This window comes from Adiantum capillus-veneris, chromosome 25 (assembly GCF_014529385.1).
Source record: "Adiantum capillus-veneris isolate H3 chromosome 25, ASM1452938v2, whole genome shotgun sequence".
In the NCBI taxonomy this organism is placed as follows: Eukaryota; Viridiplantae; Streptophyta; class Polypodiopsida; order Polypodiales; family Pteridaceae; genus Adiantum; species Adiantum capillus-veneris.
The window spans coordinates 68,998,804-69,015,054 of NC_140955.1; the positions used below are offsets into that span (position 1 = coordinate 68,998,804).

A 16,251-nucleotide genomic window follows, 5' to 3' on the forward strand; every position below is an offset into this window, starting at 1 on the left:
TAAGGGTAGTTTCACACGGGTTGGAGTAGAACTACGCGAGACTGACCTCGATGATGTTGCCTGCTTCTCCCCAATCTGTCGATTTCGGCAGAGGTTCTATCCCCGCTTTTGGAATTATGTGCAATTCACGCACGGAGCCTCGTAATTCACTATGCTCCAAAATGGATTACGCAGGGCAGCGGTTCTACCCTTGCCGTGCGGATGTGCCTCTCCTAGAGAAATATGACTCACTTGAAACTCTCCTAGTTTATAGGTCAAAATTTGAATGATTTGCAGGTTTTTACATTGAATCGTGTGCAATTTTACAGGTCTTCTTCAAGGCAAGCTCGGAATGTAGTCGTGATTTCGCAATTTTAACCGATTTTCAAAACACATGCAAATATGTTTGCAGCTCATGCGTGTGAAGGAGGTCTACCGTCCTAGATTTGAAATTTACAGCTACTAAAAGGTGGGCACATGGGAAGAGAGAGAAGATAGGCTAGCAAGTGCCAAAGGAGTGCAACAGTTAAAAGAAGCATGTTGCCATGTTTGTGTGAGTTCAAATGAATTTGGAGCCTCACGTGCCTTTTCCAGTTACTCAACAGTCTGGATGTGGAAGGTATGAAGGCCTCTGTGAAGCTGCGGAGAGATCAAGAAGGGCGTGCGCAGAAGACGCCCATTGTGAAGGCCAAGCTGCCTTTTGATTTGCTAGGGTTTCCCGTTCACGCAGGATTCAAAGCTTGTGGGCATATCCAGGAGCTTGCCCTGCGCTTAAGCTGCACCCAACAAGAAGCAGGCCCTTCTGTCGAAGTTTCTTATCGCCGTCACGAGCAAGATCGCCCTTTTACCCTCTCCTTCAAAACAGGTTTCTCTCCGTGGCCATCATCGCCTGCCTCAGCTCTTACCATGTCCGCAGAATTCAATCTCTCTCGGCTCTCTAACCCCACTTTCTTACTCAGAGTGAAGCCCCAGTTGGGCGATTTCAGCATTTGCCATGACTTTCGCACCACCATTTTTGGCAGTGGCAGTGGCAGTGGCAGTGGCAGTGGCAGTGGCAGTGGCAGTGGCAGTGGTACAACTACACCAAATGGTAATGAATGCAGGCAGAGCCTCCAAGAGTCTTCATCAGATATCGGCTTCACCAATGCCTTCGCAAGGTACGCAACCAAATTAAGTCGATCAGAAAATTCTAGCTTTCCTTGGCACGATGGTGCAAAAAACGAGATCTGTGAAGCTGGCCATCGCTACGATGCCGCTAGCAATGCAAACCTCGCAAGCTTTGACTCTACACCATATGCGTCAGAGAGGGCTAGTTTCTCAATGTTTGATCTGGTGAACTTTAGGTCAGAGTGTCCAACACCAGTGCGAATTTCCACTGAAGAAAGGAGGTTTCAAGATATGGGTCAACACACAAGTGCCAACACAGGTTGGGGCTCTATCAGAGACAAGATGCAAAGCAGAAAATTGGCAGTTATGGCTAGGACGGATGATGGTTGGGACCATGTAGTCGATGGTGCTAGCCACAGCGTCACTAGTGCAAGCTCTTCTACTTTGCAGAGTAGAGATGATGAGCCTGCACGCTTACGACAATGTTCGCAATCTACCAGCTCATTAGCTGGGTGGGTCTCACGCGGCTTCTCTGGAAATGGTCAGCTGCGTGCTTGCACCTGTCTCCCAATTTCTCCTGAAGCACAATTTAGAATCAGGTGGTCTCTCAGTGTGTCCAGTTCGCCCTCACTCCTACCTCTTCTTTTGCTTGACAAGGTAACTTTGGAGGCTGCTGCCCCATCTACATATACATGCAGAACTCCACGTCTACCTAACTTATCAAATGCTTTGAAATCTGAGGCACAACTGGAGGATGTTGCTCATTTGAAACAAGTTGAAAGCTTAACAATATTAAGGGCAAGGGAAAAGAGTGTGTCAGATGGTCGTTCAACTTATGTGGGTGTAGAAGGTGAACTTGAACAAGTTCATGAACCTCACATCAAGAGTGTTGACATGAAGAGACCCTCTTTTTTTGGTTGGCTGTTTCATCAAAAAGGACAGTTGGACTAGAACATCATAGCGTTTGTATGGTCTTCACACGCTCCTCCTATATAAAGCATCCAAATGGGCTCGTAGAGTACCGCCACTGTATTTGCACCTGGTGGCATTCAGGCCTCCGACCTTACCAGTCCCAGATACATAGAGAAACTGAAGCTCGGAGCTGGTTTGTTGATGAATGTTCTGCATATTCATTTGTCTTTGAGAATGCCATATAGAAGGAACTTCCTGAACCAAACATGGCCTGTTAGCCATGTTTTGCTTGTCTTGAGTTGTTTTTGTGGAGGTTGAAGCCCTTGCCAAATGAGTCGTACAGAAGCTTAAAAGACCCCAAGAGATGGTGGTTTCCGGATGGGGTCTATGTTCTTGGCGCAGGCCTGTGTGTGTTGTGCTGCAGGCTGCTGTATTGCCGATGGATGGGGTGATCTGTATTTTTGACAGATGAATACACCCTCCTGATGTATGTATGGGCAACACAGCTCATAAGGGTGTCTTTATTACGATTCCAGGCCCTGTTCACTTATTGACAGGTCAGATTCTCACCCTTTCATTCAAAGGGCAGCGAGAGGAATTGAAAATGGGCACAGTTTCCATTGTCCAATTTGAGTGTGGAGTATGGCACTGGGGGGATACAGAAAGTTTTCTGTCATTTGAATCTTGTTCGTGCCAATCTTTTCAGCATAGAAATCTTCAACACATCATATCGCTTAATTGAACCTGTAGAAGAGCTAACTCTTTCTTCTTTGAAAGCTTGTTATTGTCTAGAAGATATTCTTTCATTCTTGACATTGGGCGTGCTGGTTCCTTCTTGATTTATTTGTGGTGACTGACAAGAGGCAGAATAGTATTGTTTCTACTGATTAGGTACTCCTGGTAATATTTACGTCGTTTTGGCTTGACCCAAGCATTGAGGCAAAGTTAACTACCTCAATTAAGTTTGTTTATTTGCTTGATTAGAGTTTTGTACCTGGAAGGCTGATTGCGCCGACTCGTCTCTATGCTTTCACTGAGCTCTTTCACCAGAAATTTGCGAAGTCACCTATCCTGTTCGGAAGTCTCCTTTGATGATATTTTATTATGGTGAAGGGCTTCTTGAGCGGTGTTGCTATGATAGCTGTGCATCTTTTAAAATGCTCTGGTTTTGTAAGCTGTGCTGCCATATCTTTGGTTAAGAGTATGTTTCCTGAGTGCCTGATGTTTTTGGCCTACATAAGGCCTTAGTAAACCATGGAACTCTGGGGAGAAAGTGTAGACTGCTGGATAAAGCCCAATAGCTCCACATGGGAAGTTCATGATGGCGAACTTTCTATTTCTTGTAGAGGGGCATCGAGTTGGCATTGAGAGAGAGAGAGAGAGAGAGAGAGGGAATACTTGTTTCTTTTGAGTTCATTAGTACACAGCCACCTAATTAGCTTGAATCGATATAGATAAAGTTTAAGTGTACATATGAATGGAGGAGGGACATCTCATTCCCCCCCAACGCCTACTTGTGTATCAGACCGTAAAAGAAGGTGAATTGCATTGGTAGCTATGATGGAGTGAAAGACCTAGAACATGCAACTACAAATGCCCCAGAATTATTCAATCCAATTTCCATCTGTGCTCTTGCACGAAGCAATTTAGAGACAACATAGCTGTGTGAGATGGGTGTCTATGCGAAGTGTAATAACTTATAGCTCAAAACATTATACACAACATTGTCATCAATAGGGTACTCTTACTCTATAGCCTACTTTGATACCATACATCTACACCAACTTGCAAATGCTGACTTGTCTAATGACACTCCATGCGGTGAGGTGGCTTGTATCATGCCAACAATGGAGTACTGAGGAGAGCATCCGGTTTCCACTTTGTGACCTTCCTTCTCATGCTTATATGAGAGAAAGGCAGAGCAAAGCTTGTTGTACATAGAAGATTTAATGTCATTAGTAAATGAATGTAAAGCACCATTAACATGTACATGCCTTGGGTGCTACACAAGACATTGCTCTTCTTGCAAAGAGAGGCCACCACTAAATAGTTATAAATTGGCTCTAACATTGGAAAATGGCATATTTGCACCCATTAGAGCATCCTATAACAATTGCAAATCTTTGTCGCAAGAGAGACTAGACTTAGAGATTACTAATCATTATATTATTTTGTGCATTGCCTCATATTCCTTGTGTTAGAAAAATACCAATGCCATGAACATCTATGAATACAAATGTCTAGGTCACAAGGGCGTTTTACAATGGTAAAATTACAAAAATTAGAGCAATTTCAAGATGGTTTTCCTCATGACTTGCCAACTAGGTTGCCCCCCGAACATGCAGAGTAGCATGACACCAATGTTGTACAAGGAGGTAATTCGCTAATTACCTCGTGTGTGGTTTTCCTAAGCCTAGCGCTTCTCTATGGGCTTTGCCAATAGAGAATTTTTTAGGTAAAGAAGGATGGATGGGTCTATGCTTATGTGAGAAGACTATCTAGGCTCAAATTTTGTTATGATCAAGAAGTATGATTTGCCAAGATTTGCCAAGATTTGACAAGGTGTTCGAGCAATTGTGTGGGATGCAATAATTAACTTGTGCTTGGGGTACTATTAGGTCCGGAATAGGCAAGGTGACATACTTAAGATGGTGTTTTGAACATGCCTTGGATGTTACAAGTTTGAAGTTATGTCTTTTGGAATACCCAATGGCTCGTGCTTATGGCAAGTGTTTTGCATCCATACTTTGGTAAATTTGTCATTGCACTTTAGGATGAAATTCTTATCGATAATACTTCCAAAATGAAACATTTGGAGCACCTTCACTAAGTTTTTGAGTTGCTTTGCAAGCACAAACTCTATTCTAGGAGAGTAAATCAAGTAAAAAATGCATTACCTTGAACATGCTATTTTTTGAACAAGGTCTGGATAGATTAAGCCAAAGTGTACGCTATCGTTTAGTGGACAGGCCACCTTCCTTGAACTTGAGGAAGTACAAAAAATTTCTCAAAATTGCAATGTTTTATTGCAAATTTATCTAGGACTACATAACATTGTTGTATCCAAGGATGAACATATAAAAGCTAAAGGACGTGCTTGTAATTGGGGAGAGGAGAATCAACAATGTAGCTTTGACAAGCTTGAAGTGGCTTTAGTTGTATTGTACAAGCTGAGCTATTGTGGATCCTCACAAACCTTTTATGTTGAAGGCATTTAATGCTAGTAATAAAGCCATTTGTGTAGTGCTACACCATAACATTAGATCTAGGGCGACCAAGATGTTAGATAGAGCTCAATAGGATTAGTTTGCCCAAAAGAGGGAGATTTATGCCATTATTTATGCTCTTTGTAATCATAGAGTTACAGAGTGAGTGATAGGAATCCCTTGATTGAGGATAAAGATTAATGCATTTAGTTTCATAGAGTTAAAGAGTGAGCAATTAATGCCAAATGTGTGCATGGGGTGTCAAAGGCTAGAGAAGTACCCATATTGCATCTCTTGTGTTGTGGATTTTTCACATTACTTAAGAAGATAGGTGACATGCCTCCAAGTTTTACTTGATAACTTGCATGTCCACCACTAGTGTTTCATGTTAGTCATATGAGGAAATGCCTCAGCACTACAGATCATGTGGTTAAGAAGGGAGTGCTATCAAACTTGTTGAGGTTCACCCTCATAAGTTAGTGGGTATTATAGATAACCACAAACAAGGTACGTGATGTCATGTAAGAAAACAAATACTTGTCGAGTGGGAGGATGGATCCGAGAAATGTTATACTTAGGAAAACAAATATGTTCTCATCAAGAGATTTCTCGCTTTTGTTTTCAAGTTCCAAAATGAAAGGGGTTGTATATAGGCAATTAAGGATGAGGGCTTGAGGGAGCTGTTCAAAGATCTCACCTATGGTGATGGCCTAGCCGAGGAAAAATCATTTAAATACTCATCAAGCAATAACTTAAAATCGAGAGAGAAATTATCATGAGGAGCTCAATGAAAAACTTATACACAAAATAGTCATTTTTATTGCATGCTAAGGTGACTCTTGAGATACACTACATCTATAGTGTAGCATCCTATCATTTACTTAAACCGAAACTCTTTACATCCAAAAAGTGATGACTCTCTTTAGATAATTTAAATTGGTGAACAATGGAATGACTAGCTATACACCTTGCCTTAAGGAAGATGAAATTTTCAAACAAGGGAAGTAATACAAAATATGGTTGTAATGGAAATTGATATGAAGTTATTTATTGTAGGTGACAAACGAAAAAAGCACGAGTGTGCTATGGGCTATGAGAAAGGATATCACAATTGAGCTATGGATGAACAGAAACTTTGTAAAACTCACAATTGTGAGTCCATTATATTAACACAACAAAAAACTTACAAGTTCTTGTCATGCGCGTGCCGAGCCATGACAGTGTCCGCGGGTCATCATTACATAGGCTGATAGGGGAGCCACCCAATGGCAAGTGATTAGCCCACCCGTTTACCCAAGAGAGTCAGTCATAACGATGCCTATAACCTTGTTATGTATTTGTTTTGAGCATTCAAGAAATCTATAAATAAATACGTGCAAGAGGAAAATGCTCAGTTTTGCACGAGGGGAGATTGCACCCAGTGTCTGTGTAATTCTCCTCTCCTCTCTCGTGTCTCCTCGTGCCAGTGTATCACTCTCGCTCTAGGGGGTGCACTTGCACGTGCTCTTTTACTCTCTCTCGCTCTTTGTCGCTCTCATATCGTGTATTGTGTTGATTACGTGCTTATGGGATTCGCCACGTATGGAGATCTGTTGTTTTATGTCGTGTACGATGTTATTTTCAGTATTTTGCAGGGCTTTCTATGCTCTCAACCATTGCAATTGTATCAGAGCCAGACAAACGCTCCTAATGATGCAAAGGTTATTACTATGGAAAATTTTGGTGTGCGACAAAGATAAAGCTAAGTGTTCTTTCTTGAATCTCTACCTTTGCCACCATGTTCCATGATTTTTTTCCAAAAAAAATTATTTATGATTTTGTTATCCAGGTATGTAATGGAAGTGATTTTGGATTTGGAATTTGTTTCTGATGAATGGTTGTCGACACTGTGTATGAAATTGGACTTGAGATTCATGAAATTGATTTACTGAACAATGAGTGTGACCAATTATACCCTGATACATCAGGATATGGCATATACTGTTTATTCTCGTGGTATTGGACACTAGAATATGTAGTATGTGGATGACAGCAAGCATAAGTAAACTCATTTGTTTAAATTTAAGAGTCTTATTTTTTGACACGTGATTTTAACCTCTATTTTTGACAAGTATGGTATGCATGTAACTTAGCAACTGAGGACAGTTTCTTCCTAACGGAGAGGGTATGTAATGGAATTTGATATATAGTTCTTTTTGTAGTTGGCAGGTGGAAAAAGCACGATTGTGCTATGGGATATGTGAAAGGTATCACATTTAAAGACATTTCATTATTTAAGTGCTCTTTATGACCTAAGGCCATGCCCGGCCGGACATCCTGTATTCATTTTAAGCATTTAAGAAATTTACAAATAAATACGTGCAAGAGGAAAATGCTCACTCTTGCATGAGGGAGATTGCACCCAGTGTCTGTTTTATTGTTCTCTCCTCTCCTCCCACCTCTCTCGCCATATCGGTGTAGCACTCTGCTCTAGGAGGTGCACTTGCACGTGCTCTTTTACTCTCTCTCGCTCTCTGTTGCTCTCATGTCATGTACCGTGTTGATTATGTGCTTGTAGGATTCATCACGTATGCAAATCTGTTACTTTATGCCATGTAGTATGTTGTTTTTAGTATTTTGTAGGGCCTTCTACACTCCCGGCTGTTGCAATAGCTGTTTGCTAAAAGCTCCATTAACACCAATTATCGTATGATGGTTGTAAGAAAGATTGTACCCACTACAAGAAATTAGCAATTTTTCCAATTCGAGGGTGGCTGCAAATGATCATTCTATGCTAACAAGATACATTTTTACCAGGTTAATTTGGAGTAGTGTCTACACAACATGTAGAAAGGAATGCAGTGGCACTGTTTGATTAAAAATGTGACAAGAAAAAAAAAAGGATTTTGATTATGCAAAGTCTCAAATGCTCAATGTTGTAACAAGCTATCACAACACTATGCCACCAAAAGATTGCTTATGACTATTTCATCTTTATTTCTTGTGGCAACCACTTTGCACGCCAATCATGCATACATCACGAAACTTAACTAGATTTGTTAAGAGTCTTAATTATTTTGCTAGTTGGGTGCTAAACTTAGAAGCTAGGCACTCATTATTGTTTCTTCCCATGAACTGACACTTGCATGCCCTTATGGAAAATGGCGAGACTACACCTTATCACAATAGGAGGGGAGAAGCTAGCAATCTAGCATCACGAAACTTAACTAGATTTGTTAAGAGTCTTAATTATTTTGCTAGTTGGGTGCTAAACTTAGAAGCTAGGCACTCATTATTGTTTCTTCCCATGAACTGACACTTGCATGCCCTTATGGAAAATGGCGAGACTACACCTTATCACAATAGGAGGGGAGAAGCTAGCAATCTAGCAACAACAACAAACCAACCAACTGACAAGAAAGGAAATTAATGGGACCAAGTCAAGGTAGAAAAGCTGGAAAAATACAAGGAAAGGAGTTGGGAAAATTTTATCTATGAAAAGAAGGGAAATCAGCTTCACAAGGACAAAATGGAGAATATATGGGGTTATATAAATCCAACTTATGTTTTGAAAGTGCCAACAAGGTACCAAAAGCCAAGAGTTCCCATTCAAAATTTGCAACTGGCTACCAAGGGGCTCCAAAACTATCTGAGCCATTTTTATTAAGAAAGGGAAAAACGTTCCAAACACATCATCAGATCTTAGACACGTGCCAAAGCAGTGAATAAAATGTGGATTCCACCTATTGCCCTATGTCTTGCCGACACACTTGGAATGACATGAAATTTTTAAGAAGAAAGTTTCCATTAGTAGTTGAAGACTTCCCAAGTTCCCATCGTTGCCTCTTAAGAAGATGTTAATGCAAGAGTGGTCCTTAGAAGTGGAATGGGATATGATGTGTATGCATAGTGTAGTGCCTGAGTTTGCAATGAAATTGATGAGATGAAGTCTCTCACTTGCCTCATTGAAGATGGCAAGGAACTTATGCATCCAATGTTGTATAGGCTCAATGCAAGAGATCAGGGAATGGCTCGAGCCAAATGATTTGTTTGTAGAAGAATGCATAGTGAAAGGGTTTTTTTCCAAACCATAGTTCTTTCCTAGCTGTTATCTCCTAGCAATTGAAGGGATAATGCAAACAAGCTTTTTCTAATATTTTGGCAATCAAGCTACCTTCAACAGAGATGCTAAGTCCATACACCACCTAGGAGCTTTAAGGGAAGTATTGGCAGAAAGACCACTCTACCTGAGTGGAAGAAAGATGAAGAACAATGGCACATATATGATGAAGTCAATCAAGGCATGGTAGCCCTTGCACCCCCCCCCCCCCCCCCCCCCCAAAGCACACCTCCGTTCAAGTCCCCATAGGTTTGCTCGACAAAATTTAAAGCCAAATTTAGGGACTTGAGCAAGGAGACATAGAAAAGGCCAAGCATAAAGCACAAAAAAGCGGCCTTACACCAAGAAGCCCACATGGAACACTTAGTCAAACCTGTCAAACCTGTCAAACCACCTTTGAAGCAAATAGCCATAGCAATTCAAATTCAATAGAAGACACAAGTACAAAAAAACACCAGCTTGTCAAGACCCTCCACTTTCACCTCCTCCACAAAAGGAATAACGGCATCTGGGAACGGAGGCTAGCTCAACAATAGGGAGTTGTGTGCCAGCAAGTGCATACAAGCTAAGAATGTATGCGAAAGTTGTGAAATAGCCGTGGAGATTTGAAGTATCAAGAAAAGAGGATAAGGAGGGATTAAGAGGATAGTGAAGGTTCTTATGGAGCCACCAATTTTGTATCATTTTTTCCACAAGCCACTACATGATAGTACTTAATTCCTCCATATTATTGATGGCACATGTAATTCTAAACAAGTACTCCCTATTTTTTGGTGTAAATAGCCTTACGAGATGATTGAAAATCTTGGTGATTTATCTTGTAATAGTATGTGATGCTCACAGAGTTGAAAACAATGTGCTTTGGTCAGTCAAGTGTGAACCCTAGTTTTTTAAACTCAGTATGATAAATACCCACTTTAGCTCATTTTGAGGGTTCAAAAGTTGAGGAGCTAGTCACATCAAGCTTGTAAGTTTTGAGAACACCAAGGAGCTCCATAGCTTCCATATCCCTTTTAAGGATTTACTTACTTGTATTCTTCTCCTCCCACATGCTCCTTCATGCATAGTGGTTGAGCTCATGAGAATAGAAGAAATATGCATACATACATCATCTATTTAAAGACAGATAAGTATACAATAGAGCAATCATAAAATGTTTAAAGGGGTTTATCTTAAGTGTGTTGAATGCATGTGATATGGTATACTCCATAATAGTGATTGTCGTGGGAGGTTTATTCTCGGGATGACTCCATGGTTCCCTCTTCTTTTATCCAGCTTCCAATACTACTCTAAGACTTCTTCAACGACCACTTTGAGCAAGTGCATTAGCATACTCCGAGTTTTCCTCATGGGAATTCAGAGCTCTACATTATCCTCTACCTTGATGAATATATTCTACAATGTTCATGATTTCCTCTTCATGGCTAATTCACCCTAATCCTTATCTCTAAATGTGCATCAATTGTTTTTCTAGTTTGTCCTTTTGGATTGTTGCTAGTCCTTCTTTATGGTTGCCCTTCTGTGTCATTGTAGATACATGTTCAAAGGATTTGAGGTGTCAAATCTTTCAAATCTTTTGAAGCCCCTCTCTTCTCTTTAGTAGGTGGCTAGGGGCATCTATGGTGGCCACACATCACACATGCACACATAGAAAGATAGAGTATGATGGCCACACACACACACACATGCATATACACATGCAAACATCGATAGAAGGGCGAGATACATATTATCTATAAGATAATTTCAAAGCGAGTGCTACGACCACACATTAGGAAATCCTCTCTCCAGAGTGTTAATTGAGCAGTTTAAGCTCCTTACAATAGGTTAATCTGATTTAACACTACAATTAATATGAAAAAAAAAACTTCAAGAATCCATGTTCGATGATTTTGATGATGATAGAGCCCTCCTCTGTGGCGCTCGTCTCTCTTCAATTTCCCTCAATAGCTCTGTAAAACTCCACTCTTTGTTTGCCTTCAAGAAGTCTCCAAACTTTCTCCTCTGATTGTTGTCAAGAGCTCTAAAAAAAACTCTCTACCCTCAACAAAAACTCCTTCTTCTTGTCTTGCTTCCCCAAAAATCAATTGTTCCATTGCAAAAAAATTTGTGTGCTTAAGGGCGTGTGTAGCCACCACTCTTGCTTGGACTCCTCTTTCGTATAGTTGTGTGTGTTAACGAGCGAAACGCAAACAAGGTGTTTAGCCATCAAAAATGTCCCTAGACTTTGTTACCAGTGTGAGTATGTAAATTAAAGAGATGAGACTCTTTGGTCATGCACTCGTGCTTGGTTTCTTCTATTGCCAGGACCAAAACTTAAGTTTTAATTTTGATACAATTAATAACTCATAATTCTCCCAAGAAAAGGCCATGAAAGAAAGCATGCTCAATGTCACTAATAGTCTTTGGGGGGGGGGGGGGAGAGAGAGAGAGAGAGAGAGAGAGAAGTTTTTAATGGAGTAGGAACAATCCCAAGAGACATCAAAAATGATGAGTCTTGAACTCAAGACCAGTTACTCGAAAGGGAATTGAGATAATCAATCTATTACCCTTGGGTGATTAGAAAGGTTATTCAAGTTTCCTAATTGTATTCTCTCTCTCTCTCTCTCTCTCTCTCTCACACACACACACACACACACACACACACACACGAGAGGATAAGTTTTAGAGGTTGTAAAAAAATCCCAAGAGACCTCAAATATCTATCTAACAAGTCTACTCAAGACCTAGTACTTAAGAGGGAATTGAGATAACCAATCCACCAAATTGGGTGATAGAAAGGTTATTCCAGTTTCCTCTCCTTGTACACATGCAAACCCACACACACCTAAGAGACCTCAAAGGCCTAGAGAGGAGAAGCTTTAAAGGTTGAACAATCCCAAGAGACCTCAAAATCCTATCTTATGAGTCTTGAATTCAAGACCTATTACTTATGAGGGAATTAAGATAACCAATCTATTAAGTTGGGTGATAGAAAGGTTATTCCAACTTCCTCTCTTTATATAAGTACAATTAAACAAACACACACCCAAGAGACCTCAAAGGTCTATCTTAAAAGTCTTGAAGTCTAGACATGTTACTCAAGTGGAAACTAAGATAACCAATCCACCACACTTGGGTGATAGAAAGGTTATTCCATTTTCCTCTTCACTAATAAAATTAAAAAAACACACACATACACATCTTATACCTATGAGAGGAGAAGTTTTAAACGTTGTAGGAAGAATCACAAGAGACCTCAATGATCTATGCAAAGAGTCTTGAATGCAAGGGGGGAGAGAGAGAGAGAGAGAGAGAGAGAGAGAGAGGAACTTTCAATGTCATGAAAACAAGCCCGAGAGACTTATTAGACCTAGTTGACGAGTTGTGAACTAGGTTACTGAAGAGGGAACATGCAATAGCTACAATAACACCTTCTTTTAGAAAAACTCACGCAATTTGACATTGACATATAATAACTGATCAATCCTAGAAAAGCTTTGAAAAAGTGGATACATTTTTAGTCATGTCCTTCTTGAGTTTTTTTTTTTTTTTTAATATTAATAGTTACACTGATCAATGATGCAATTGTTGAAAATTTTGAGCAACATAATATTCTTTACTTGGCCTTCACATTGTCGTGCAGCTCCGCTCCCATGCAAAGAAAGATGCCATAAAAATGCACATCAAGTTTTTTTGAAGCTTATATGTTTAATGAACAGTGATTAAGGGTTGGTTGCAGGCCGAGTTCAATGCTGAATGTATGTCAAATGCGGCTGAAAGGGCCAAAACATGTCTTAATGATGCTAAAAAGTGTTATGCTTGAAGTGAACACGGAAGGGGTATTGTGCACTAGAACTGCAGTGCTCGATGTTCTCTACCGGCCTGTCTTTACAGCTCGTCTCGGAGCTACGGTGAAGAAGTTATGGCAGTTTAAAGTTCAAGTCGATTGCAGATCCGTGCCGGATTGGGCAACAGCAGCTGAGGGGATAAAAATGAAATGAATGTGTCGGCTGAAGTGCTCACTTTGTGGAGCGCGTTGGTCTTTTCAGATCGGTGATTGAATTTACGGTTGCCAAATTATTGACCGTTTAAGATTTATCGGGGGTCAGGTCCGCACTAGACTGGTCCACTCGGTTGGAGTGCCATCTCAAAGTACTTGTCTTTTTTCGGGTTTTGTAATGCAAATATTGCGGGGAAAGGAGAACACTGCTGCGGCTTGCTAGAGAAAACTGAGTTGTTTGGCAGAACCTGGCCGATATGTATGCAAAATGTGGTGCTGTTACGAAGGCATAAAAAGTTCTTGTTCAATTCTCTGTCAAAAGTGTCGTCTTTTGGAATGCAATGAGTATGGGCGATGCCTTGGCCGGCATGTATGCCAAAGGTGGTGCCCTTACAAATACCGACTGCCCAAGCCATGCCACTAAGTTAAGGCCGACTGCCCAACTTAACCAAAGGAGGTATGGCCGCCCAAAGCAAATGGAAAAGGCCGCCCAAGGACTCAAGGGATGGCCACCCAATGCAAGTGATAATTGTTGTGTGAAGCCAATTAGAAGAAAAAGGGAAAGAAGCCGGCGTGCAGGCAGCGAAGAAGAGGGCGCAGGGGAGTGAGATGCGCTCGTAGCGCGCGGTAGGACGCTCGGATGAGCTCGTTGCAGAAGCGAAAAAAGACCAGGAGGACCTCGCGAGCAAATTTGGAGCCACTCCCACTGCAAACGGCGTTGGTCGAGATTCAGCCCTACCACGTCATCAAGGGGAAGGACCCATGAGCGATGTCGCTAATGGGTGCCTAGCTTTTTTTAGAAAGTAGGAAGCCATGCAAGGGAAGGTGGGGTGCCCTATAAAAGGGGACTCATGGATTCTTTGCTCTCTCCTCCTTTTAAGCTACATTCTCTTAAGCTCTTAAGTAATCAAGCTCCTTAAGCTCTTAAGCTCCTAAGCCCTCATTAAAAACCTCTTAAGCTCCCTATCCGGGGGAAGGAGGATAGCTCTTAAGCTTTCAAAGAGGCTCTTAAGCCATCCCTAAACCTCTCTAAACTCCCTAGCTTAACCGATTTCGCTCTTAAGCCATTCCTAAACCTCGATAACTCCATAACCTTAACCTCTTAAGCCGAGGTGCTTAGCTTAACTGCGTCATCAAACAAGCTAATCGTAAACCCCATAATCCATTCTAATCTTATTCTAAACTTGATTAGCTATTAAAATCGTCAAGCTTAACTTCCATTAGCCATTCGAAACCTGCTCGAAGCCCATTAGCCATTCGAATCGGGGGGCAGACGGCAGAGTAAGCAGAGTTTCATCATTTTCTTGTTTAAGCACCTGGTTTAAGCCAGGTTTCTTCTTGTTAAGAGCATTTAAGCCTCCATAGTGATTTATTAACCATGATTCTGTCGATTAACTAAAAATTAGACGGACCGTTTGTTTTAAACTTTGTTGTCTGTAATTGCGTCTGCTACACTTTTTTTTCCCGCACCTCTCACAGCTAGGGGCCCGGTGCCTTCCCAGCTCACCTTTCACACAATTATCCCCCGACAATGTATTTGTACTTATTTATAATTATCTTGCCAATGACACTTCCATTTCTAAAAATAAACAAGTGAAAGGATCACACTGGCTTTTTAAAACAAGAAGAAAATGATAAAATCATTAGGGTGAGTTCAACTAGAATTATATAAGGTAAAGCATTGTTCAAGAATATCTCTTTTATTAAGGGACTAAGTTTCCTCCTTGCAAAAAAGCAAACCGAAAATAATAGTTGAAATTTTGAATTTGCAAGATTTTGAACTAAGTTCTCACATATTTCACCATTTTTTCTTCCCTTTATCATGGTTTGCTCATTTAGTGTGTGTGTGTGTGTGTATATATATATATGTGTGTGTGTGTGTATGTGTGTAAAATAAATAAATATATGTGTGTGTATGTATGTATATGTATAGAATTTACTAGAATTATGCAAGGTAAAGCTTCACTTTAGCATTCTAATGGTGAAACCATGCAAGGATGTGGAATGAAAGGTGAAATAAAAAGATTCTTTTAATATTTTAAAATGAAAATAACATTTAAGGTAAGTCTCAATAATCACTCAAAAAAAATGAAAGTATGCCTAACTCAACCCTCTCTCTAAGGCTTCTTTTAGAAACCCAAAAATTGACACAAAATATGGAGACCCTTATCTATAAAATTTGGAGCTAGTAAGTGCAAAACATAGTGATGTAATGTTGTTAGGTTGCACGAGTCTCTCTCTCTCTCTCTCTCTCTCTCTCTCTCTCTCTCACACACACACACACACACTCTCACACACACACACACACACACACACAAGGACTAGGTATGGTAATGTATTGAGAAGTTCTTGAGACTATCAACTCAAGTATTTTAGCCTTATCTATAAAATTTGGAGCTAAGTAAGTGCAAAACATAGTGATGTAATGTTGTTAGGTTGCACGAGTCTCTCTCTCTCTCTCTCTCTCTCTCTCTCTCTCTCACACACACACACACACACACACACACACACACACACACACACACACACACACACACACACATACACACAAGGACTAGGTAGGTTAATGTATTGAGAAGTTCTCGAGACCATCAACTCGAGTATTTTAGCCTATGTACAAACCATAGAGAGATCCTGTCAACCACAGCCACCTTTTTTAATTCCCTTGAAATAAACGATTTGGAAACAACACCTTTACAAGACACACGTGCATTGTGACTCATACATAGAAGTGTGTGACCCGCATGTTGTTGCGGCAAAGAAAAATATGGATTCGTTTATTTCATTGCTTTTCTCCTCTCCAAGGCAGAAACATGTATGATGTTTCAACATTCATGTTGTAAATGTGTTGCACATACAATAGCATAGAGCACAAACAGATTCATGCTATATGAGACATACCATAAGGTGCACATATACATACATTGTCCCATATTCTTTTCATGCATAAACAAATTCTTTACATG

General features: G+C 40.5%; 1 protein-coding gene across 1 annotated transcript; it reads left to right on the forward strand.

Moving 5' to 3' along the window:
* The first annotated feature begins 500 nt into the window (after positions 1 to 500).
* On the forward strand, positions 501 to 2,811 carry LOC147425057 (uncharacterized). The gene has a single exon (XM_086500599.1). It carries the CDS (start codon positions 601 to 603, stop codon positions 2,035 to 2,037), a length of 1,437 nt encoding a protein of 478 aa, XP_086356725.1. The 5' UTR covers positions 501 to 600; the 3' UTR covers positions 2,038 to 2,811.
* The last annotated feature ends 13,440 nt before the right edge of the window (positions 2,812 to 16,251 follow it).